Raw genomic sequence first — 24,900 nt, 5'->3', positions numbered from 1 at the left:
TTGCAAATTTTCCAAAATGTACTATTACAATCAGGCGCCATATCCAGGGATTTGTTTTGGGGGAGGAGGGGTGTGCTTCGCAAAAGAATTTGTTTTTGGGGGTTAAAAAAAAAAGACTTTAAAAGATGCATCAAAAATCTGTTTATAATCATTTTTGCGGTCAATATCTACCAAATCATATTATTAAGTTAGGACTAAAGTGAATACACCATTTGATGCCTTTTTTTATGCTGATTACGAATATAATAAGCATTTCTATGAATTTCAGCCCCCCCCCTATATTTGTCAATTCTGGGTTAGGTATCGCCTGTATAGGGGGGGGGGGCTGAAACACATTTACAATAGAAATGATTATTATATTCATAATCAGTATAAAAAAGGCATCAAATAGTTTATTCACTTTATTCCTAACTCAATAATATGATTTGGTAGATATTTACCATTTTTGCTAGGTTTTTACGAGTTGGACAAACATTTTATTTTTGGGGGGGGGGGTAGTGTTCTCATTCTTGGTTTTAGATTTTATTTATATATAAATAAAATCAAAATAAAATAAATAAAAATAAATAAAATATATAATTTTATTTATATATTACTTTTGACTCATAAGAAAAGGACTAGAGGTTTCAATTTCTGATCTAATGAGCACCCTCCAAAGTTTCTGTAGCCAAGAGGTAGAGGTGTGGATTAGGAGTGGGCAGTCCCCCTTCTATATGGAACAAATTCTGCTCATTTTTTGGTTTAATGTTAATCTTCGCTTTTGAATCATAAGAAAAGGACTAGAGGTCACATTTTCTGATCTAATGAGCACCCTACGAAGTTCCTTAAAATATTGGGAGCCGGCGTTTACCCCCCTCCCCCCAGCTGGTTGGTTTAGAATTGCTTTTGACTCATAAGAAAAGGACTAGAGGTCTCAAGTTCTGATCTAATGAGCACCCTCCAAAGTTTCTGTAGCCAAGAGGTGGAGGTATGGATTAGGAGTGGGCATTCCCCCTTGTATATGGAACAAATTCTGCTCATTTTTGGGATTAATGTTAATCTTTATTTTCACAATAACAACATATACCACAAATATTGGGGGGGGCAGCATTTACCTCTCCCCCCAGCTAGTTGATTTAGAGTCACTTTTGACTCATAAGAAAAGGACTAGAGGTCTCAATTTCTGATCTAATGAGCACCCTACACAGTTTCTGAAAATATTGGGAGCCAGCGTATACCACCCCCGCCCCCCCCCAGATGGTTGGTCTAGAATCGCTTTTGACTCGCAAGAAAAGGACTAGAAGTCTCAAGTTCTGATATAATGAGCACTCTCCAAAGTTTCTGCAACCAAGAGGTTGAGGTGTATATAAGGAGGTGGCAGTCCCCCTTTTATACAGAACAAATTCTGTTCATTTTTGGGTTTAATGTTGATCTTTACTTTCACAATAACATCATAGACCACAAATACTGGTCTAATGGTTAAATATATAAGAGAGTGGATATTAATTTCACATTTTTGATGTGTTTTCTATAGTTTACTGTGTACCCCCCCCCCCCCTCCATAAAAAAATAATCAAAAAACCTATTGTAGAAGCATACATGCCTTTTAATTTTATTAATTGGTCCATTTCTTACAAATAGTTGGCTTGTCGTTATTGGAAAACATTCAAACATTTTTCGCGAGTGAGGTTTCTGTGGGGGGGGGGGGGGTCAGGGGGAATTTTTGGAAATAATTTATTTTCAGTGGGGATGTATTTTCCATAGGGGTCAGGGAGACCTAGAACAAAAGCGTGGATACCCATGATACTCCAGACAATTTTTGGAATTGGAGCATTAATATAAAGTAGAGGCTGGTAAAATGGGCGGCCAGCGTTTACCACCCCCATGGATCCCCCCCCATGGCAAATACTTGTGTATTATACGCCAGTCAATCAAGTTTACAATGCTTAAAACTCGAGAACAAACCAGCTTCTTTGCTAGTTTCTTGGTTACCTGAGAAACAGATTTGGGCTATATATTTGCACATTCTGGGGGGGGGGGGTAAAGTATAGCAAGTCAGCATGCAAAATGAATTAGGAACAATTATTCTGCACATTATTAACTAAGAATTGTTTCTGACCTCAAAATGTCCAAACACTTTATCCCCCCCCCCCTCTTATGTGCAAATATATAGCCCAAATTACATATTTCCTATCTATTCTGTCACTTGTCTTTGTATCATGCTAAGCTGAAAAAACTCTTGAAGAAACCAGTTAGTTCTCAAGTTTTACACAACATAAACTTGAGTGAGTGGCATATAATAGACAAGTACCAAAATTCCTTCCCCCTACAGAAAAATAAATTCTAAAATTTGGAAAGCCTTATTGTCCATGGGGTATTTTTCAGGGGGGGGGGGTAATACCTAGAACTATGACGTGATGGCACTCAGTGTGTCTAGAGTGCTACTAGATTGTTTCATCTATGCAGAATTGGGGCCTAGGAGTCATATGAGAGTAGGTGTGTATGTGAGTCTAGATGCTTACCCCCCCCCCCAAAAAAAAACAACAGAACCCCCCCCCGCCACACAGACTCTGGTAGGATTGATTTCCAATCACTTTTAACTTACAAAGAAGGACAAGAACTCTTTTTAAACCTCTATAATGGGGTTTTCTGATTATTTTGTAGTTAGGGAGGGAGGGAGATGGCTTGAAGGCTGGATTTTAATGCCAAAGCATCCTAACACTCATTAAGCCTTCAGATAAATACAGAATTAGTTCTGAGGGAGAAACAACAGGAGGGTGAAGGTAGTAATTGATGTAAGATCCCAAAGTTGCCACCAGGACTTTTGTTTTGGGGGGAGAGTACAAAAATAACTTTAAAATATACTTTAAAAAGGGTGCATTAAATTAACCATTTGAGGCATATCTCTCACTACCTTGTAATTGTAAAGCAACCGGGAATTTACATAAGAAAATTAAATTTTTTTACACCTCAAAAATATTTCTTCAAGCTAGAGAGGGGAGGAGATACACCAAAGGGGGAATTTTAATGCCCAAACATTCCAACTCTCATTGACCCCAGATTAATGCTCAGCTGAAGTAGTGCAAGAACTAGCTTCAATCATTTCAACCAGTCTTGCTGATAAAAACTCAGCATTAGAGAAGCCCCAATTGGCTTTGGCCTCCTCAGCTGAGATGCAAGTAATGTCACCTAAAAAAAAACAATACAAGAAACTCCAATAAGAAATACTATCTTCAATAAAATTAGAAGCAGTTATAGAGCTAGCCTAGTCATTTATCTGACTACAGCTACTCACTTAATAAAAAATGTGACCAGAGGACAACAATTATTTGAAAAAAGAAAATATTGAAAAAAATAAGTCATAGTTGCTGCCATTTTCACTACTGCCCAATAAACAATATTTTTTTTTTAGACAAACTAATTTTAAGACAGGTATCAACAAAACTCCACCAAGGATTGTATTTACTTACAACACGATCAAGCACTATGAATGCCTAGTTTTGTGATATTTTAGTCTTGAAATATTAAAAAAAGAAGACAATTTATAATTTCTATTTGTTTTCCACCAGCTCATTTGGGCATATTGTGCCAGCAATATGACCATGATTGGCTTAGAATGTCTCTAAAATGCTTTAAAACAGAAGGACCTACCTAGGAAAGGAAGGCTACAGGGTGGGTTAATAGCCCTTGACATTTTTCAATTTTTAATAGCTTTTTATTCAATTCATTTTTATATTCCCCCCCTTCCTTTGGGACACCCCTGCCAGTATGTGTCCTAATTTTTTATTTAGTTCCCTTGAAACCAATGAGTATATAAAATAAATAAATGAAATTGCCAAAAAATACAAAAGCAAAACATAAGACATTATTTAAATTTTTGAAAAAAGGAAAAGGTTGTGCAAAAGAACTTACCTACCATTTGATCTTTAATAAAAAGTTCCTCATAGACATTAGGGCTAATCAATAATACCAAATTCGGATTTTTCACCCATAGGCCTATGTGAGCCCTTATAATAGGCTTGCTAAAAGAAAACATTTCCACCTTTTTTTTTGTTAATACATTTCTCTAAACAAGCAGCCTATTCTAAACTGAGGCTCAAAACACAAAGCTGGAAATAACTAAAATAATTATCCCAAACTGCCTCCTCTTTAGCCTAGTGGTCTAGCCTAGACCTATCTCTCCCTCTTCATGCTTAAATTATTCTGATTATACAAGATTTTATGGATAAAAATTGATTAAAGTGAAAATCTTGCAAGCCTATACCAAAATATATAGCTAAAATTGGTTAGAATTAAAATCTTGCAGGACCACAGTTCCTTAAAAATAATATATATATATTTTAAATTCATGCTTATAGAAAAAAAGCATCAACAATTTTCTATTTAGAAAGGACTTATTGCAGCTTATTGAGGTTTTAAGTGCAATAAGAAAATTGTAATAGCTTATGAGCGCAAACGAACGCAATAGCAATAACTGCAATAAGCAAATGAACGCTAAAAATTGAAAAAAGTTATTGCAATTAAAGAAATAAGCTTAACTGAACGCAGGGTTAGTAGCGTATTTAAAGAGAACGTTCTTGTTAGGTTTCTTGGTAGCGTTGCGTGTTCAAAACAAAGAAAGGTAAATTTTTGGTTACGTTTGACAAAAAATTAATAGTAACTAATTGTAAGAAAGTAACAAAGGTAAAAATTACAAAAAAGGATTGTTGGTAACATTTCTCAAATTTTTTTGGGGCTCCTGACATAAGAATGCATTGCCTATTTTTTACCCCTTTTTCTTTTGTAATTTCCCTGTATTTTCGATATGATGGAGTCCTTTCAAGTTTGGAATGGAGTTTGGTCAAGCAAATGAAACTTGATTGAATGACTCAAAGGCAAAGAAAATACAAAGTGTAAGGGATTTTAAGCTAAAATCACAATCCAATTCTTATTTTTTGGGCTTAGAAGTTGGTATTGTCAAAAGACCTATCTAAATTTTTATATAGGAAACATGCCATGTTAATTGTAGGTGTTTATTTTCTTTTTTTCCTCTCAAGTCCTGACAAAGTCAAATTTATCATCTTGCTATAATTTTAAGGTTTCTTTAGTTTTTTTTTTCAAAATTTAAAAATAATTTTCAAGTTCCAAGCTGATGAGACTGCTAATTGAGCATTAGCACGTGTGTCAATGTTTTAAGACAGATGAGCAATTATTGATTACTGACATTTGATTAAAGAAGAACGTAAAAAGTCAAATAGTACGTTTAGATGGTGAAGGGGGTGGGTGGAGGGGATAGATATCATTGATTTTTGAAGTTGAATTAATAAAAAGTATAAATGTCATATAATGTGATTAAAGAATAGGGAAGAATGATCGGTACTTGCTGGGTTTTTTAATGCTTTAGCTGGGATAAGAGGTTATTATTACTTCAAATCAAAAATTAAAATAGAGACAAAGATAAAAAATATTGTATTCAGCGAATAAGAATATAATAAACAATGAAACCTATAGGACCCAATACCAAGAAATGTAAGTTCTAGGGAATCTTCTAAGATTTTTGAAATTTACAGACAGAGCCTTGAGATTTTAAGTCCTAGTGACCTTTCAAACTGTTCTCTCCGTGCCAATTCTTTTTGAGTAGCTGATGTTAGCAGTAGTTTTGTGGGTCCAAATTTATTTTGGCTTGTAGTACACTGAAAATCTTTGAACTGGGGCTAAGACTGGAATGCTGGGATAAAAGTTCAGGTTTAGTGGAAAGCTTGACTATTTTTAGTCGGAAAAAAATGTTAAGTCTTTATTTATAAGAATTTGAAAATTCGAAGTCTTTAGAAGTGCAAAAATAAGAAATTTATTATCGAGAAGTGTTGTATTGTCGAAAATTATTAATAGTGTATAAATGAATGAATGAATGTATTTAATACCCATCATTGGGAAAACGGATGGAGCACAAAAAAAATACAAGACACTAATTCATCTGACACAAACAAAACAAAAACACAACAATCAGAAACAGATGCCGACTTCTGCTTTAAAACACCGGCTCACGGGTGGATCTTGACAGACGAATTATATCGGTCAATTTGTGACAAAATCACTTCTTCAGGGTTGGTAATATTGTTCTGGTGCGTGACATACCTATTGCTTCTCAACGTTAATAAACACAGCACAAACTTTGCATACTTTTAGTACAGTTTCAACAAGTTCAGTTTATCTGTAGCCGTAAAAATACGCCAAAATCGGGTACTGATAGTGAGGCAAAACCAAAGCATTGTACACCTGGGCCAACAGACTGAAACATTAACAAAGTTTATCTACTTTTTAAGGGTTTTCTATTTTGTACACAAAGAAACTCACTGGATAATACTATATTACAGTCTCCCGATCAAAATAATTAGAATTTTTGTTATTTTATATAATGGTCACCTGTAGGCAATACTTAATGACGATGTGGGCCTGGCAGAATGCTTCCAGGTCCAGTGCTGTGTGCAAAAATGATGAATCTTCTCACATGTGCCCTTCACAATTCTCATTTATTAACAGGTATGGAAAAAGTTCCAAAGCTACCAGTAGCAGAATTCTAAATTCTGCCAAATTCACCAAGAAATTTCAAAATCAGCCAACAAATTTTACTAGGCCATGGAAACTGTCAAGTAGCATTACTACTATGCTACCCCAATTTTTCCACATCGGATGATTACAGACTTCGGTCAATCTATTTTTTCGAAGGGATTAAGTTGAATGAGAGTAACACTATTTTTGATTGTGATTTTGCTGATAACACTGCGCTCCATTCTTATGTAAGAGAACTCTGACAGTAGAACATTGGAGAACTCTCAAACTAAGTTGGACGTGAAAGATTGTCAATCGGTACCCAAAAGACTAAGGCTTACGCAAAAACTTAAATTCAACGCCAGGTCGGACACTTAATAAAGGTTATAATAAGCTAGAAGAGGTTGCAGAAGGAGTTATATGGCAGTCTCATGTCATATACATTTTATTTGTTTATAAAAGTACCAAATACAACCAAATATTAAAAGTGTTTGACACGTTTTAATAGATTGAATTAACTAAGCACTGAAACACTGGAAAAGTGACTATAGGACATTGACTAACGGAGCCCTAAATTATAATAGCAAAATAGTCGGCCACTTTTTCAGTCACTGACTGTCTTCTGAAAAAAAAACTGTATTCAGCAGAATCTGCCAGAAAATATAACACATATCCTCTCCACCTGACGATTTTCTTCTATGAACTCAAACTTCACTCAGTTGCAGCCGAGGTAGGCCTACTGGGGAGATAAGGATTGTCATGATAACTTTAGGGAGTTGCAGCGGGACACATACCTAACTATTAAACCTTAGCAGTCATCATTTCTTTAGCTTTCACGAGGTGAGAGTTTGCAAGGACGCCTGCTTCTAACTAATATGATAATAGTTCCACCACCACAATGGGTGTCTCCCAAATACCAGAGTTCTGTTCCGAAAAATTGTCAGAAACTCGTTTGCTCTATGATTTAGGCGTTGTTCATTTTTTGTTTGTTTTTTCTGTTTGATCCAATTCGCGGATATTGGCAGCATAGTGAATGAGACACAAAACATTTTTTTTCCGAAATGGAATGAGCTTCAGAAGCTTCTCTTCTTTAGAGAAGAGCAGAAGGGACGATTACAGAACATAATCAATGCATTTTTGCATCGAGCACCTATTGGTACTATAATATATAAGAACTTCTGTTGAGACATCTCCATCAAAACTCAGAATTGAATTATAAACAAAGTTAGATTTGAAAGGATTTGAATTTCGTACAAGACAAATGTGATAAGTAATTATTACTATAAATGAGTTAAAGTTTGGACTTTAAGACTGGAGAGACACACAGGAATTAAGTCTCAGGAGCAGGCAAGCTCATGAAAAGAATAGTAAAATTGCTAAAACCTTCATATTTTGGGATTCCCCAGTGCGTACATATACCAGCAAGCGCAGAGCCTTACTTAAAGGATACGAAACTTTGGAGTTGCCTTGCTCCCTATGCTGACAAAAATTTTACGGGAAGTACTTGTTCAAACTTTTAACCATAAGATGAATAAGGGTAAACTCATCAAAAATATAAATTAGGAAATACTTATTAACAAAGAACAGAAGCTTTATCAACTTTTCCATTAATTGAATTATTTAACTATATGCCTGAACTTTTAACATGATTGCCACTATTTTCTTGAAGTAATTTTTTTTTAATTTTTCCAGAACATTTTAAAGACATTTTCCGCTGCTAAACGGCCACAATACATCATTTGAGGATGTAGTTTGTATGTATTATGGATTTATTTGTACAAACTTTTTTATGTTCAATAGATCAAAACAAATTGCTTATGCTTTATCTGTTAACTTTTTACTTACGGTTGACTTATTGTATCTGACATTTGCATTCTTGAAGTGAAAATGAAAAAAAAATGCTTAAATAAAAATACAAATATCACACTTACATCCTATCCTGCAGTGCAAAATGCTCAATATAAAACAAATCAATGCTATTTAAATTAAAATATTCCTCTAAAATAAACCTCAGTTAGTGTAGCTTCTTAACACTTTCCTGCAGTTCTTCTACTAAAGAAAGAAAAACGAGCAAAAATGGGGTTTTTATAGGCCAAATGAAGATACTGAAAAACAAAGCGAATATTTCGAGAGGACAAACGCCTCTCTTCTTCAGCGCGAAACGAAACGATGTATCAATAAAAGCCAAAAATTAAAAGAATTAAAACCAACTACCTAACAACCTTAAAAGCGAGTTATTCGCCAATATCCGCGATTTGCACAAAATCCAAAAAAATATGAACTGCCATCGATAGATCCTAGCGAAAAAATGTCAAAGAGAAGGAACCAATTTATTCACTCGAAACACAAAACGAACCAGCAATTAAATAAGTTGCAGAACTATGTAATTTGATTTCGGATTTTAATTAATGCATTTCTTGCAGACACCCTTTGAGACCTAAGGGGCTGTTCACATGTTTGATTAGATGACTGGGAAAGTGGTTCAAGGTTTATTTCAGGGATTACTAAAGTATCGGCTTCTCTTTTGAGAAAACCGAAATATGACTCGTTTATTCTTAAATCACTGGAATCTCTGTTTAAAGCTAGACTTAAATGTTGGTATTTATAAATTTCAACAGCTTCTCTGTAGTGCTGGACAATACCTTTGTCATGCAAAATAAGACTAGCTTGATTAAACAAAATAGTATGGTCTGGTTTTTCAAAAATGTGCTCTGCAAGGGCAGAGTCAAAATTTTCTGTTTTTTTCCGCTTTTTAAGTGTATTATTAATTGAAATAGAGTACTGAGTTAATCTATCCGTTAGTCACTGATCAGTTCTTCCGATATACCAAAGACCACACGAACAAGGAATTCTGTAGACACCGGAGTTTTCACCTATCGGGATAGGGTCTTTACCTTGATAAATTTGGGACTTGATAGTTTTTTTGGGTCTATAATAAGTGTAAATGTTATTTTTCCGTAGATTTTTTGAAATGTGGTCTGAAATCCCTTTAACGTAAGGGAGACCAAGATAAACTGAATTTTCCCTTTGATTTGTGTTTTCTGTGGAACTATCTGATAATCTTTTAATGCGTTTTGCAATTACAGAATTTATTAGACTAATTGGATAACCATTCCCAAATAAAATATCTCTAAGGCGGTTGAGCTCTAAATCCAAGAAACGTGTTGAACAAACTTTCAATGCTCTATCAACTAGAGAAGTGACAACTCCTCTTTTCACAGCAAGAGAATGATTTGAGGAATAACTTAAGTAACGGTCATTATGTATGGGTTTTCTATAGACACTAAACTTAAAACATGATTCATTTTGGTGCACCAGAACATCTAAGAAAGGAAGACGCCTCTCTATCTCTGATTCCTGAGTAAATTTTAGTTTTGGATCCAAGGAGTTGAGCCAGTGAAGAAAAGAACCCAGAGACTCGTCACCATACTCCCATAAATAAAAAATGTCATCTTTAAAACGAACCCAAAATTCAGGTTTTTCAGGTTTTTGGCCTATAAAAACCCCCTTTTTGCTCGTTTTTCTTTCTTTATGTGATGTCAGGCCAATGTGGTTTAAGAAATTATCTTAGTTCTTCTACTGTTTTTGCTAGAACTGTTACTACAAAAATTTCCTTTTGTTCCATAGGAATTAAAATACAAATAACTAAAACAGAACAAGAACACAATTTTGAAAATAAAAGTAAGAAATAGACCAAGAAACTGAAATAAATCAAGAAACAGACATCCCTATTAAGAGGGGGAGCATTACTTCTCTCGACAACCCAATAACCATACGCAATATATCTTGATAATATATAACACTCAGCTTGGCCATGAATTGGAATTTATAGTTTTTAATAATTAGGTGTTAAACTTGTAGACTCCAGGATGAGAACTTGAGAAAAACTTTCCAGGAATAGTTGAATACTAACCTAGAGAGTTTAAAATTTGACAATGTGGAAGATGGATAAACTAATTTTAGGAAAACAATTTGTGAAGTTGCTGATCATGTCTTACGGAAAACAGTTAGGACCGCAGCTAGGAATATTAGTGAAAAGGCTTTATGTTTAATAGGGAGGAGAAGGGGCTTGTACAGGAATTTTCTGAGTGAGAAATTATATGAAAACCAAAGGAATGTAAAGAAAGTGGAGCAAGCAGTAAAATATGAGGTGTGAAGTGGAGGCCGTGTATAAAATTGCCGAGGATCTGGAAGATGCAGCAAGACAACATAATAGGAAAATACTGTACTGGCATGCTAATAAATTGAGAGAGTAGTCAATCTGGACTTATCCCAGTTAAAGATAGGAAGGGGGCCTTTCTTATACAGTGGTTTAATTAAGGTTTTCCTAAAATCGTTAGGTTCTTCCCCCTTTTCAAAAATCATATTCATAATCTTCAGTAACTTATTTCTAACGTCAGAGCCCCCATATTTAAGAAATTCATTTACCATATTATCAGAACTTGAAGCCTTATTATATTTTACTCCTGTTAGTACTGCTGCTAATTCTCCCTCTCAAAATAAATCTTCCGTTAGATTTAACGCTTCAGGTTCTGATAATATGGTAAATGAATTTCTTAAATATGGGGGCTCTGACGTTAGAAATCAATCAATCATTTATTACCCACAACTAACAAAAAGTAGTACAAGTGGAGTACATAATAATAAAAAAGAAAAACAGAAAAAAAAACTCAACAAACACTAACAATTAAATTAAACTACGAAAAGAACTGTAAAAGACCGTGGTCAGGGCCAAATTTACAAAATGCATCTGCAGAAAGATTTTTGTGTAGGTCACCGAGCTTTTGAGTTACATTCGTAACACAAAAATTTTTAACTAGATTCCAATTTATAGTCCATTGTCGCATATAAAGAAGAAATTTGCAAAATTTGAAATAAGTAACTTTAATCTTTTTTAAATCCTTTACCTTAAGAACAGAATGAACACCCGAAAAATAAAGCACAGAATGATCAGAAAAAATCGAGAATACGCGCCCAAGAGCTCTTCTGTTATATATTCCACGGTTTGCTATAATTTTTGAATAACTGAACTAAATTTTTTTTACTGCATCAGCAACAATCTGTTTACGGAAAAGAGCTACAGAATTAGAAACAGTAATATCAAGCCATCGAAGGGAAGAGACAGAAAGTACAAAAAATTCATTAAATACCAGAGGAGTAGACGAAGACTGATTATAAGATAAAAATTCGCACTTTTCAAGATTTAGGGATAGAACAATATTTAAGAAAAACTGAGAAATTAAGGAAATCATTGCAGAAAGAGTAGACTTAGTACGACTAATCAACAAAATGCCATCACCATTGGCAATATAAGAAACATCAGTAAAACCAGGCTAATAAGTTCCTTAAATCTTTTCAAGAACACTATAAATATAAATTTATAACCGGGTTGGTCATAAAACACTCCCCTGTCTAACACCACGAAGCAGTTGAATAGTTGTTTCTGGAGAAGATTTCAGTCGGAGGTAAGAATTATAATACCAAAACCATAGAGGGTAAATAACCGAAAAATTAACACCAGAAGAAGCCAAAGAAAAGACAAGCTGTTTATGAACAACGGAATCAAAAGCTTTTGAAAAATCAAGTGTACAGAGATATACGCCTTTAACCTTAGAAGAATTAGAAAGTAGAATAGAAGAAAGGACATGATGAGCATGTTGGCACCCCGCACCAGGTTTGAAACCAAGTTGATTTTCACCAAAGAAAGAAATATTTCGAGTTAAATTAGGTAAAAGAATATACTCGAAGACCTTGCTAATATTGCAAGAAACAGAAACTGGACGGTAAGAAGAGCAATCTGTTGGCGGTTTACCTCTTTTTAAAATTGAAGTCACGCTGCCACACAAAAAGATTTCTGGGACGACAGAATATGCCAAGCACATTTGAAACAAAAGCGCAAGATGTGACACAAGTTCAGCACATTGGGGAGTTAGATGCATTTTAGAGATACCCTCAGCATCAATTGATTTCGACTTAAGATAATTCAAAGCATTCAAAACTTCACAACGCGATATAGGCAAAACAAAGCGCTGACTTAGAAATATAGGGACAATTTTAACAAACGCTTCGCCAAACTTTCTATGAACAGAATAATTCAAAACGGAGAAAACCTTCGATTAATATGCATGCCAAGAACTTGGTGGAATATCAATACTATTTACATCAGAATCGTCTGTTTTACTTGAATTAATTACTTTCCTCCAATCTTTAGGCAAAGAAGGAAAATTAAGCCCTCAGTATTGGACACTTTTTAGATACTTCTTAAATTCTAATTTAGTTTTCTGTTTAATAAGAAAAACATTACCGGACCTAGGCCGACCACAATCTGTCCAAATTTTTAGCCAAACTTTAGCTTTATTTTTACAGGCCTTAAGGTTAGGGTCAAGTGACCAAAGAGGCTTTTGAGTATTCTTTCGGATTCGCTTTACTGGGACAGAAATTTTTTCAGCTTCTTTCATAGCAGAGAGGATAGAATGATAATATCGGTCTATTTCATATTTAGCATAAATAAAATTACACTGCAAAAGCTGATAAAGAACATAAATCGTACTTAGAAGTGAAGCCAAAGTTATAAGATAAACAGAAAAATTCACATCATTACGATCAAGCTTATAAAACCTTTTAGAACGTACACCACAACTCTTAGACATACTCCCAGAACAAACAACAGACTTTGATAAACAAAAAGACATCGAAAGGTGATCAAGATCATTCTCAGCAAAATGAACCGTAACGGGTGAGTAAACAAGAGCTGCAGAACAAATTACGTGATCAGTGTCTGATTTACTACCTGACTGGTGAATATATGTATAATCTTGGGACTTCCGAACAATTTTATAAGCCGGGAGAGAGTCAAAAAGCTGACCATTCCTTACATTATCAGAAACCAGATCGGTATTAAAATCACCAGCAATAACAAAATGCAACCCATTATCCGATATCTTTTGAATTAAAGTTTTAAGACCATTACAAGCACAAGAGAAATTTTGAAGTGAACGAATGGAACGATCATTATATGGCAGATACACGTTAATTAATACAACATTACCAAGACGCACTGCAAGAAAAGAGTCATCTGATTGGAAAAGCACAGGACTCGCACCAGAAATATTTTTCTTAAAAACACATGCTAAGCCGCCAGAAGGGCGCCCACGCGTAATTTTAGCTGGACGCACAAAAACAACGTGATCACTGCTTCGTCTCAGAAAATTTTCGCTAAAGGCAGTCAGTAAATGTTCTTGGAGACAAACAACGTCGTAATTAACATACAGATCATCAATAGAAAAGTCCTTGCCTCTCGTACCATTAATATTAAATGAGACTATACTCATGTCCGGATTCATTTCTTAGAATAGACCCTATCAGTGATCTTCTTAATCACAGGACATCGTCGGCTGTAAGAAGGATGAGATCCTCCACAATTGGCACATTTCGGAAATTCCATACAACGATCACTTTTCGTACATAAATGAGGTCCAGCACAACGAGCGCACTTGGGAGTGCTACTAGTACATGCACTTTCCAAGTGTCCAGGGGAACGACACTTGAAGCAACACTTTGGCAATTGCTTGAACTCATAAACACGGAAGTTTTCATATCCAATCTTCACACCGTTTCGCAGAAATGATCCTTTAGTAATCGCGTCTGCAAATTCAAGCTTAACCGATTTGCTTGTTCCAAACCGACTAGACCCGATTATACCAAACTGGTTCCGTAGCATTTCAAGGTCAAAATCAGACGGGACTTCTCGAATAACACCAGGGTCTTTTTTAGATAAGACTCTAAGATGAGAACCAGGTAGAGCTCCTTTTACTGATTTGCAAAAATTTTTAGCTGCAGAATTCTCTATATTTACTATCCACCACTTTTTAGTCGCTTGCACTCGGGACACCAGCGGATGACCAGAAATTGAGTTTATTATTGATTTTCGCTTTAGCGGGTCACCAAGCTCAGGTGGGGGATCGGAGATCAAAATTGTAGTATCGTATCACACGCAGCAGGTTGGCTAATCACAGGCATTTGAGGAAAGTTCAGATTGTACGAATCAATCTTAGCAGAAACTAGCGAAATCGCTTGCTCAAGGCTCATAAGCTTGGCTGTGATGTGTGTAAACGCTGCAGCAGAGATAACACGGATTTTTGTAGGCCGTTTCATGACAAAACAAGCGAGCTGTTTTCAATCGGCATCACGTTTCTTCATAAAGTCTATAATATCTTGCAGGTGACTAAGAATTGCATTAGTGCCCCTTCTGACAGGTGGATCATTTTCATTCACAAAACTCCATAGCTTTGCTTTCTCTGACTTAACAGTTTCCAAATCTTTAAAAAAGTCCACTCCTTTCCGTAAAATAACGGCTTCATCAACACCACTTAAACCTTATTAAACCACTTAACCAATTAAACCACTTAAACCTTAATTAAACCACTGTATAAGAAAGGTGATAAGAGTAAGTGTGGTAGCTATCAAGGCATTAGCCTGGTCTCTGTATGCAGCAAATTACTTAGTAATATGATACTTATTCGAGCAGGAAGGGTGTGTGAAAGCACAGGATGGCTGGCCCCCAACCCCCCATTGCACTTCCTGGCTGAAGGGCCATGAAACGGGAATCAGCACCGCCGGTTTGGACCTTAAGGGTCTAGTGCCGTCATACTTACTTACTTACTTATTCGACTGAGAGATGATGTAGACATACTTTTAAGAGAAGAAAAGTGCAGTTTTAGAAACCGTAGAGGATGTATCGACCAAATTTTCAGTCTTAGGTTAATAATTGAGAAGTCCTTGAGTTGTCAAACACCTTTGGTCTTCAGTTTTGCAGATTATGAGCAAGCATCCGATTCTGTTGATGGAAGGGTTTTAGCAAAGGTTTTATCCCAGTATGGTTTACTAGACAAATACATTAAAGTGATTAGTGCTATGTACGAGAATAACACTGCTGCGGTTAAGGTAGGAAATGAGGTTAGCAGCTAGTTTCAAATTAAATCAGGAGTTAAGCAGGGTTGTGTTCTATCCCCCTTTATATGGATCATATTGATGGACTTTGTCTTAAGGAGCATAGGAAAGGCAATGGGAGACCACGGAATCAAATGGGGAGGATAAACTCTCCTGGACTTTGATGGATTTTGTCTTAAAAAGCACAGGAAAGGCAATGGGAGACATCGGAATCAGATGGGGAGGAAAAACTCTCGTGGACTTATATTATGCTGATGATTCACATCCTAGCTTTAATATGTGAATTAACTGTTAGATGTTTTGATAGTTCAGGGGATTAGAATAGGTTTGAAGGGAAATGTTAAGAAGACTAGGTCACTAAGGCTAGGAAAGGGTGAAGATGAAAAGGTGACGTTGGGTAACGAAAAGATTGATCAGGTGGACGGCTTCACTTACCTTGGTAGTATCGTTAGTACAGAAGGTGGGAGCAGGGAGATGTTAAAAGTAGAATAGACAAGGGACAGGGTATTTTCACAGTTAAAAAAAAATTATAGTCATATGAAGATAAGTCTGCAACCCAAGATTAATATTGAAAGCTACAGTGATGACAGTGGTCAAATATGGCTCTGAAGCCTTGGAGCTCCGAAAAGTGGATGAATATTTGCTACATGTTTTCCAGAGAAATTGCCTATGGATTGTTCTGGATACCCGGCTGACTGACTGCATTTCAAACAGAAGAATGTATGAAAAGTAAGAAAAATAAGGATGTAAGGATAAGAAAGTAAGGATGTAAGAAAAATAAACCCAAAAATACTCCTGAGTCTTATAGGCCCATAATGATTACTCCTGTGATGGGGAAAATAATGGAGAAAATGATCTATTATCGACTCCTCTGGTTTGTTGAAAAAAATAATATGATCCCTCACACTCAAACTGGTTTCAGGACACACCACTCCTCAAAGGATGCTTTCATATTATTAACAAATACAATAAATGAATCATTCTAAAAAAATAATGTCCTAGTTACAGCTTTCTTAGATTTTGAAGGGGCATATGACAGTGTGAACCACCAAATCCTCTTAAATAAACTTGCGAACTTTGGACTACCCCCCAAGCTAGTATCTTTTATAAAATCTTTCATAGAACTGTGAAGATTCATTGTTTGTGTAGGTTCAGCCTCAACACCTCAAAAGACAATAACTAAAGGTCGTCCTCAAGGTGAAGTCCGGAGTTGTCTTCCATTTGTCCTCGATCTTTAAAGAAAGAGTATCCCCCACCCACGTCGAAAAGATGCTAATAAATTGGCATTATGGTCATGCGGCAATGCCTTTGAGATTCAACAATCTAAGCTACATATCTAGCCATTTCAGCGCGAAAGTCTCTCTTGGTAGTCAAATTTGCTCATTGCACCTACAAAGTCAAATATAATCCAATTTCACCGAAAACGATGCCTTGTTAATGCAAGACTAACTCTAAATGGAACAACTATTCCAGAAGATAATCATATTAACTACCTAGGTCTTATGCTTGACCAACAACTTAATTTCCACCTCCACATTTCAAACACAATAAAAAAATGCTATAGAAAAACAAGTATACTAAAAGTACTTCTTTCCACACCCTGGGGCTGTAAGGAGAAAACCTTACTCTAGTTTTATAAATCACATATAAGACCCCATATTGACTATGGGCTCATTGTCTATGGTGCATGTGCAAAGACCCAGATGCAAAAAATGGAAACAATACGAAATGATATAATACGTCTCATATTTGGTTTTAGGAAACCCACAAGCATCAAGTTTCTGCTTATGGAGAGTGGGTTAACAATAATAAGGGAGAGACGTAACTTTCTCTTGATAAAACATCTTACAAAAATTGAATCAAATAGCTCACACACTCTACATAATTGGTTAAGAAATCCAGGCATATAGAGGCATTGCAGATGAGTATGCCAATATTCAGAAGAAGTTCCCCGTACCCGCAAAGTCTATTGCACCTACGTTCCCACAATCCCCTCCATGGAATTGGTCAATCCCCATAATAAATACTGATTTCTCAAAGTGGACTAAAGATTTAACCCCCATCGCTTTTGTCCAGAATAAATTTGCTGAACTTAATACATTTACTTATAAAAACCATTTCGAAATCTTTGTTGATGGGTCCAAAATAAATGAGAAGGTAGCAAGTGGTGCTTTCCTTCCTCTCCTGAAAATTGCAATGGGTGAGAGATTGTATACTAATGTATCTATAATGTCCGCAGAGATAAATGCCATAATCATGGCATTAGAACATCTTATGGAAAACCAACCTCTGATTGCTAATTCTAATAATATAATAGTTTATTCCCACTCATTATCATGCCTTGAGTTGCTGTCTTCAGCTCCTCAGTATAAGTTAGATATTGGCACTTATCATTTTCTTAGTTTTATAGATAATCTTGCTTCAAGTGGCATAAGAACTTATCTTCAATATATTCCTAGCCCCTCTGGTATAAGTGGTAATCATCAGGTTGATGAAATAGCAGAAAATGCTATAAATATCGACCAGCCAAGTAGGAGACCAATCCCCATTAGAGATATTTATCGATGTAGACTATCAGATACTATGTTTAGTAAAAATAATCCTATCCTTTCCCCCTTTCCCAATAAGTATCTTTCTAAAATTTATCATAGAATTCGTTCTGGAACAAATGGACTAAATTTTCTTGCATTCTCATATAAGCTTTCTAATTCAAGTGGTTCAATTCCCCTGTCCCCTCTTTGGGACAAAGAGGGCACAAAGAGGGCCTCTTTTTCGACTATTAAAAAGGGCACAAGCCACTCCAATTTCCAATTGAATGAGCGCTTTTTGAAGTTTCTACGACAACTTCTTCGATACGACGTGTCCTGCTCTAAAGGAAAAAAATAACAAATAAAAAAGGGCTCAAATAGAAAAGGGCTCATCCGATTATAAATTGGAGTGGCTAGTGCCCTTTTTAATAGTCGAAAGTGATTTGTGGGCAACTAGCCCCCCCCCCCCATGCCTATCATTCCTCCAAACACATCCAATCAAAATTTAGAGATAGCCATTTTGTTCAGCATAGTTGATTTCCAGGTAGAAAATATGGTTTTGAGGAGGACAATCCCCCACAACCCTCGGGGCAAGGGTTGTAAGTTATACTCTGGGTACATATAATGTTTTTATAGAAGGCTATGTCGTAGAAACTTCAAAAAAAGGCTAATTTGATTAAACATGAACAGGGCTAGTGCCCTTTTTAATAGTCGAATGCGATTGGAGGGCAACTAGTCCCCCCACGCCCATCATCTCCCCACACACATCCAATCAAAATTTTGAGATAGCCATTTTGTTCAGCGTAGTTGATTTCCAGATAGAAAATATGTTTTTGAGAAGGACACAGCCCTCAGGGCAAGGGTTTTAAGTTATGCCCAGGGGGCATATAATGTTTTTACAGAAGGCGTTGTCTTATAAACTACAAAAAAAACTCATTCGATTGGAAATTCAAAGGGCTAGTGCCCTTTTTAATAATCAAAAGTGATTGGAGGGCAACTGGGGCCCCCCCCCCCCCAAAGCCCATCATTCCCCCAAACACATCCAATACAAATTTTGGGATAGCCATTTTGTTCAGCGTAGTTGATTTCCAGATAGAAAATATATTTTTGAGGAGGACACTCCCCACAACCCTCAGGGCAAGGATTATAAGTCATGCCCTGGGGGCATATAAGGTTTTAATTGAAATCTTTGTCATAGAAATTTGAAAAAGGACTCATTCGATTTGAAATTAAAAGGGCTAGTACCCTTTTTAATAAGCGAAAGTGATTTGAAGGCAACTAACCCACCTTTCACGCCCAACTTTTCCCCAAACACATCCAATCAAAATTTTTAAATAGCCATTTTATTAACGTAGTTGAAAGTTTTGGAAATTATGTCTTTGAGGATGACAACCCCTCCCCCACAACCCTCAGGGCAATGATTGTAAGTTATGCCCAGGTGTACATGAAGTTTGTATGGAAAGCGTTGTCGTAAAAACTTTAAAAGGGCTTATTCAATTGGAAATTGATAGGGTTAGTTCCTTTTTTAATATTTGAAAGTGATTGGATAGCGACTAACGCCCTTCTCATGCCCACCATTTTCCAAAACACGTCCAATCAAAATTTTGAGATATCCATTTTGTTCAACGTAGTTGAACGTTCTGGAAATTGGGTCTTTTAGGATGACCCCCCTCAGAGCCCTCAGTGCATAGGTTGTAAGTTATGCCCTGGGGGCATATAAGGTTTATATAGAAAGTTGTTGCATAAATCATAGGCAGCAGGATTGCGCTGCCTAAGTAAAGAACGGGGACACTCGAGAAGATATTATATTAAGTTCAATCTCTTTTTTCATAATGGCCGAGGTATGTTTTATTTCATTTTAGGAAGGATGAGTGTAAAGTTTCTGAGTCTGTTTAAAAATCTTAACTACTTTTTGGTGCAAAGAAAATAAAAAAAGAGTTTTTTGCACCAGAAAAGGGAGAAGCGAATCCAGAGCATTTCTTTGATTATTTACCTGCTTGAGTGAATTAGGAACTGTTTTTTGCACCATCCTGTTGTGCTTTATGAACATATGTTTGTTTGTTATGAACAATGTATGTTTATGCTTTATGAACATATGTTTGTTTGTTATGAACAATGTATGTTTATTATGATACGATATTACAAAATTCCTTTTGACTGCGTTATCAATTAAGCTTGACGCCTCTGATTCTTAAAAATTATAAATTCTAATTCATAGCCAAGTTGAGTGTTATATATTATCAAAATTTATTACATATCGTTATGAGACTGTGGAGAAGAGTAATGTTCCACCTCCTAATAGGGGTGCTTGTGTCTCAGTTTATTACGGTTTCTTTGTCTATTTCTTACTTTAATTTTTTTAATTTCGTTCTTATTCTATTTTGGTTTTTTGTATGTTAGCCCCTAGGCAACAAAACAAAGTTTTGTTGTAAACGTTTATACAACCAAAATTTTACACTGTAGACTACCCTTATAATTGATCATAGTCAAAATTTCCCTTCGTTATTTATTCTAATATTTGCAGGATCAACTGCAATTAAAATCAGTAAAACCCTTTCTCAAAGGAAACACAGGTAGAAGTTGTGAAACCATCCACTTCATTAGATTAGTTTATTAAACCAACAAATTGGTTTTTCATGCATACAAACATTACATAATATTGCATATATATGTATTTCTTGTTCTACCTTGATGTCTTCATTCCAAACTGGCTCCTGGTTGTAAGAATTGGGTATTATTTAGGGCATCGACAAGAATCATAAAACGTTGGGTAGTCACATCATTTAATGAAACTCATATTAGAAAATATTTTATCGAATATGCATTGGTCTGTCCTACTATGTGGTTGTGAGACATTGGCTCTTAAAGTTTCTGATATTTAGGCCCTTGGCGCATTCGACCATTCATGTCTAAGGAAAATCATTGGCATCAAGCTCCTTGATCGAGTCAGCAATGATGAACTCTGCAAATTTGCCATTTACGTTTTGATTTAGCCACTATAATCAAATAAAGAAGATTAACAGATTTTTTTTATATTGTCAAATATAGCGTTTAACTTCCCCTCATCTCCCTCATTCCTATTCACTTTCTAAAAATGAAAGGTTTCAGGCATACTGCACTTGACCTGGACCCTGTCTTAGCTGTTATCACAGGCTCAAGACCCCAACTGTTTTGCCATGGACCAAGTTTAATATGTGCCTGTAGGCCCTACCTCTCCCTCAACCTCATTCTACTTCAGAGATTTTAGTCCTAAACAATTTTCTTGTTTTCAAATATTCAGTTTCATGTTCATCAGCAAAAAAGGTGTAGATATGATGTATCTGATCACATTTGCTGGTATTTACTCAATCAACATATTTTTACCACAACTTTAAATTTAACCTAAAAAAACTCAAATATGTGAAAGAGACTGAGTGGCAGACTTCAAATTTAGAATCAGTACGTATTTTTTGGTTAGTTTGTGAAAGAATCATTTTTTTTTTTAGATTGACTTTTTTAGATTGAGATTTTTTTTAGATTGACAGTCTAGGTTTGCTAGACTGTTTTAATTTATAATATGTGATGTATTCGTAATTTCATCAATCATATTACTAATATGCTTATTTGTAATTCAGTGTTTTAATAGTGCTAGTTAGTCTGTGAATTTGACTGATCATCCTGGATATTCTGCTTACGTTGCTGCTAAAGTTCTTGCGACTTCTGCTTTGGTTGAGTCTTTCCGACATTTGGATTGAAGGGATTGAGTCTCCTAGTAAATCTACCTGAAAAATAAGTTAAATGAATATGTTTGTCATATATTATAGTTGTTGGCTAAACCAAAGACAGTGTTGGTTCGAGAACTTTTTACTTTGTTCAATGTTCAACCTCTGATCAGTCTTGATGTGGTTTCTTTATCATGGAAAAAATAGAAGGAGAGTTTCTTAATCATTTGTTTCGAAAAGCTTTAGTTTCAAAGTACCATGAAATTAGTTAACTGCAGACAGTCGGGATTGTGGATTCTTTTATGTATGGATGTATGGTTAATTTGTGTAAGGGATATTTATATAGGTTAATTTCACATAACATATATTGATGAATATGGTAAAGTTTTGCTACAAAGGTGGTTGTGGTTACTCTGGCTTCATCTAGTTTCTCTAAATTTTTTTTTCTTCTTATTTTGATAGATAGAACACTCTTGGATTGATGCTTTGTAAGTTTTGTATTCATTTGGGGCCTCTGCTAGTCGAATATTTCAATTTTAGAGTTTTATTTTACGCCTGTGTTTGAATGTTTATTCCTGTTTCCTAAGCATCAATTTTAGATTATCATAATTTTTCAATTCGAAATTACATTTCTAGTACAGTAAAAGTCAATAAGAGTAAATTGTAAGATACAATTTAGAAAAAGCTAGTGCTTGTTTCACATAGTAACTTAATTTGGTATTGTTTAGCTAATTAAATTTACAGAATAGTGACGCTCCAAACGTTTTTTTTTGGTCAGCTTAGAGTAATCTGCATGTGTTTGTACTTCCACTTTTTGGAACTACTTTTTACCTTGTTTATTTTTGAAGTTTAATTATCCCTCTATTCTAGATGTCAAGTTTCCAACTTTGGATTACAAGTTTGGATTTCCAGAATTTGCATCACGCAGTATTGATCATCAATTAGAAAAGCATTCAGTTTATCTACCCACTTTGGAAAGTAACTGTGATTTAGAAGATAATCGTAAAATAGGAAACCTGTCTGAGGGAGAATACTATGAGTGTCATATTTGTGAGAAAAAATCCTCCCAACTGCGCAAGTTGAAACTGCACCAAAGAACTCACTTGGGGGAAACATCTTATAAGTGTAAAATTTATGAAAAAAAAAATTCCCAAAAGGGTAGTTAAAAATTGCATGAAAAAATTCATTCTGGGGAAAAGCCCTATGTGTGCAAAGTTTGTGGGAAAAAATTCTCCATGAAGACCAATTTAAAATCGCATGAAAGAATTCACTCGGGGGAAAAGCCCTATGAGTGTAAATTTTGCGAGAAAAAGTTCTCCCTGACGGGTAGTCCGAAATCGCATGAAAGAATTCACTCAGGGGAAAAGCCCTATAAGTGTAAAATTTGTGGGAAAAAATTCTCCCAGATAGGCCATTTACAATCCCATCAAAGAAGTCACTCAGGGGAAAAGCCATATGAGTGTAAAATTTGCGAGAAAAAATTCTCCCAGACGGGTAGTCTGAAATCGCATGAAAGAATTCACTCGGGCGAAAAGCCGTATGAGTGTAAAATCTGTGAGAAAAAATTCTCTGAGAGGAAGGGTTTACAATTGCAGGAAAGAATTCACTCGGGAGAAAAGGCCTATGAGTGTAAAGATTGTGAGAAAAAAATTCTCAATAAAGTGTGATTTCAAATTACATGAAAGAATTAACTCGGGGGAAAAGCCCTATGAGTGTGGAATTTGTGAAAAAAAATTTTCAAAGAAGGGTAGTTTGAATAGACATGAAAGAATTCACTCGGGGGAAAAGCCCTATGAATGTCACATTTGTGGGAAAAAATTTTTCCAGATGGACCATTTACAGTCGCATGATGGAATTCATTCGGGAAAAAAATCCTATGAGATTAAAACATTTGGGAAAAATTCTCCCTCACGGGTAGTCTGAAATTACATGAAAGAATTCACTCGGGCGAAAAGCCCTATGAGTGCAAAGATTGTGAGAAAAAATTCTCCATAAAGTGTGATTTAAAATTACATGAAAGAATTCACTCGGGGGAAAAGCCCTATGAGTGTAAAATTTGTGAAAAAAAATTTTCAAAGAAGGGTAGTTTGAATATACATGAAAGAATTCACTCGGGGGAAAAGCCCTATAAGTGTAAAATTTGTGGGAAAAAATTTTCCAAGAAGGATAGTTTGAATAGACATGAAAGAATTCACTCGGGGGAAAAGCCCTATGAGTGTAAAATTTGTGAGATAAAATTCTCCCAGACGGGTAATTTGAAATTGCATGAAAGAATTCACTCGAGAGAAAAGCCCTATGAGTGCAAAGATTGTGAGAAAAAGTTCTCCATAAAGAGCAATTTAAAATTACATGAAAGAATTCACTCGAGGGAAAAGCCCTATGAGTGTAAACTTTGCGGAGAAAAATTCTCCCGAATGTACAGTTTGAAGTTGCATCAAAGAAAAAGTTCTGTGTGTAAAAGGAAGTAGAATGAACCTCAGTTTTGAGAAATATGTTTTTGGAGCATTATTCGGAGTTTAGTATTAGATTTAATAAAAAGTCTCATGTAATTTCTTTTTTGTGTAATTTTAGCGCAAATTTAAATATTTAATTCAAATCCTGAAATATCCTGGTTCTGTGTTTTTTTGCTGTTTTTTTTTTTTTTTTCTTTTTTTTTAGTGTTGAATAAATAAAGTTAATTTATGCATCAACTGCCATTTCTTGTACAGGAATTTCATTTGGTCCTTTATACTTAGTCTAAACATTGTCTTCGTCGTTAGTAGTGAGTGTCATTAGTTGTGTAGTCATTAGTTGTCATTAGTTTGTCATTAGTCATTAGTTGTGTAGTCATTAGTCGTGAGTGTCATTAGTTTAATTAAACTTCTCATGATGTCCTACGAAAAAAAATCCATCACTGCTATTGCACTGACCTGAAATAACGGGGCCGACATGCCGCAAACGGAATCTCCTGATTTTAGTGAATGATTGGAATTCTCGTGTTGGCCCAGCAGATACAAATTTAAGCTATAACGTTAGTTGCTTCACCTATGGCCAGCAGTCCTCCAATCGGAACAGACTGTTCAAATTCGCTAGAGATCATCCTTACTATTGCCAAAACTATATTCCAGAACAAATCATCAAAAGGACCTGAAGATGGAACAACCCCCATCAAAGGAAGTTGAACATTAAGAAATCAAAATCTCAAGTAGTGAAAGAAGACCTCTACTTGAAGTTAC

The 24,900-nt window shown here is 35.4% G+C and overlaps 1 protein-coding gene and 1 pseudogene across 2 annotated transcripts in view; one reads left to right on the top strand and one right to left on the bottom strand.

Annotated features, from left to right (window-relative positions):
- Positions 1–20,564: 20,564 nt before the first annotated feature.
- Positions 20,565–24,900, bottom strand: part of LOC148947393 (uncharacterized) — a 67,459-nt gene continuing 63,123 nt past the window's right edge. For both annotated transcript variants that reach the window (XM_089095234.1, XM_089095233.1), the window contains one exon: positions 20,565–21,745. In XM_089095234.1, the coding sequence (XP_088951360.1) occupies positions 21,666–21,745 (80 nt within the window). In that variant the 3' untranslated portion in view covers positions 20,565–21,665. The remainder of the gene's footprint in view (positions 21,746–24,900) is intronic.
- On the top strand, positions 23,078–24,322 carry LOC148947394 (uncharacterized; annotated as a pseudogene).

This window comes from Artemia sp. Qi Xiang Cuo, chromosome 10 (genome assembly GCF_049724085.1).
Source record: "Artemia sp. Qi Xiang Cuo chromosome 10, ASM4972408v1, whole genome shotgun sequence".
In the NCBI taxonomy this organism is placed as follows: domain Eukaryota; kingdom Metazoa; phylum Arthropoda; class Branchiopoda; order Anostraca; family Artemiidae; genus Artemia; species Artemia sp. Qi Xiang Cuo.
This window is presented reverse-complemented; position numbering and strand designations above follow the sequence as displayed.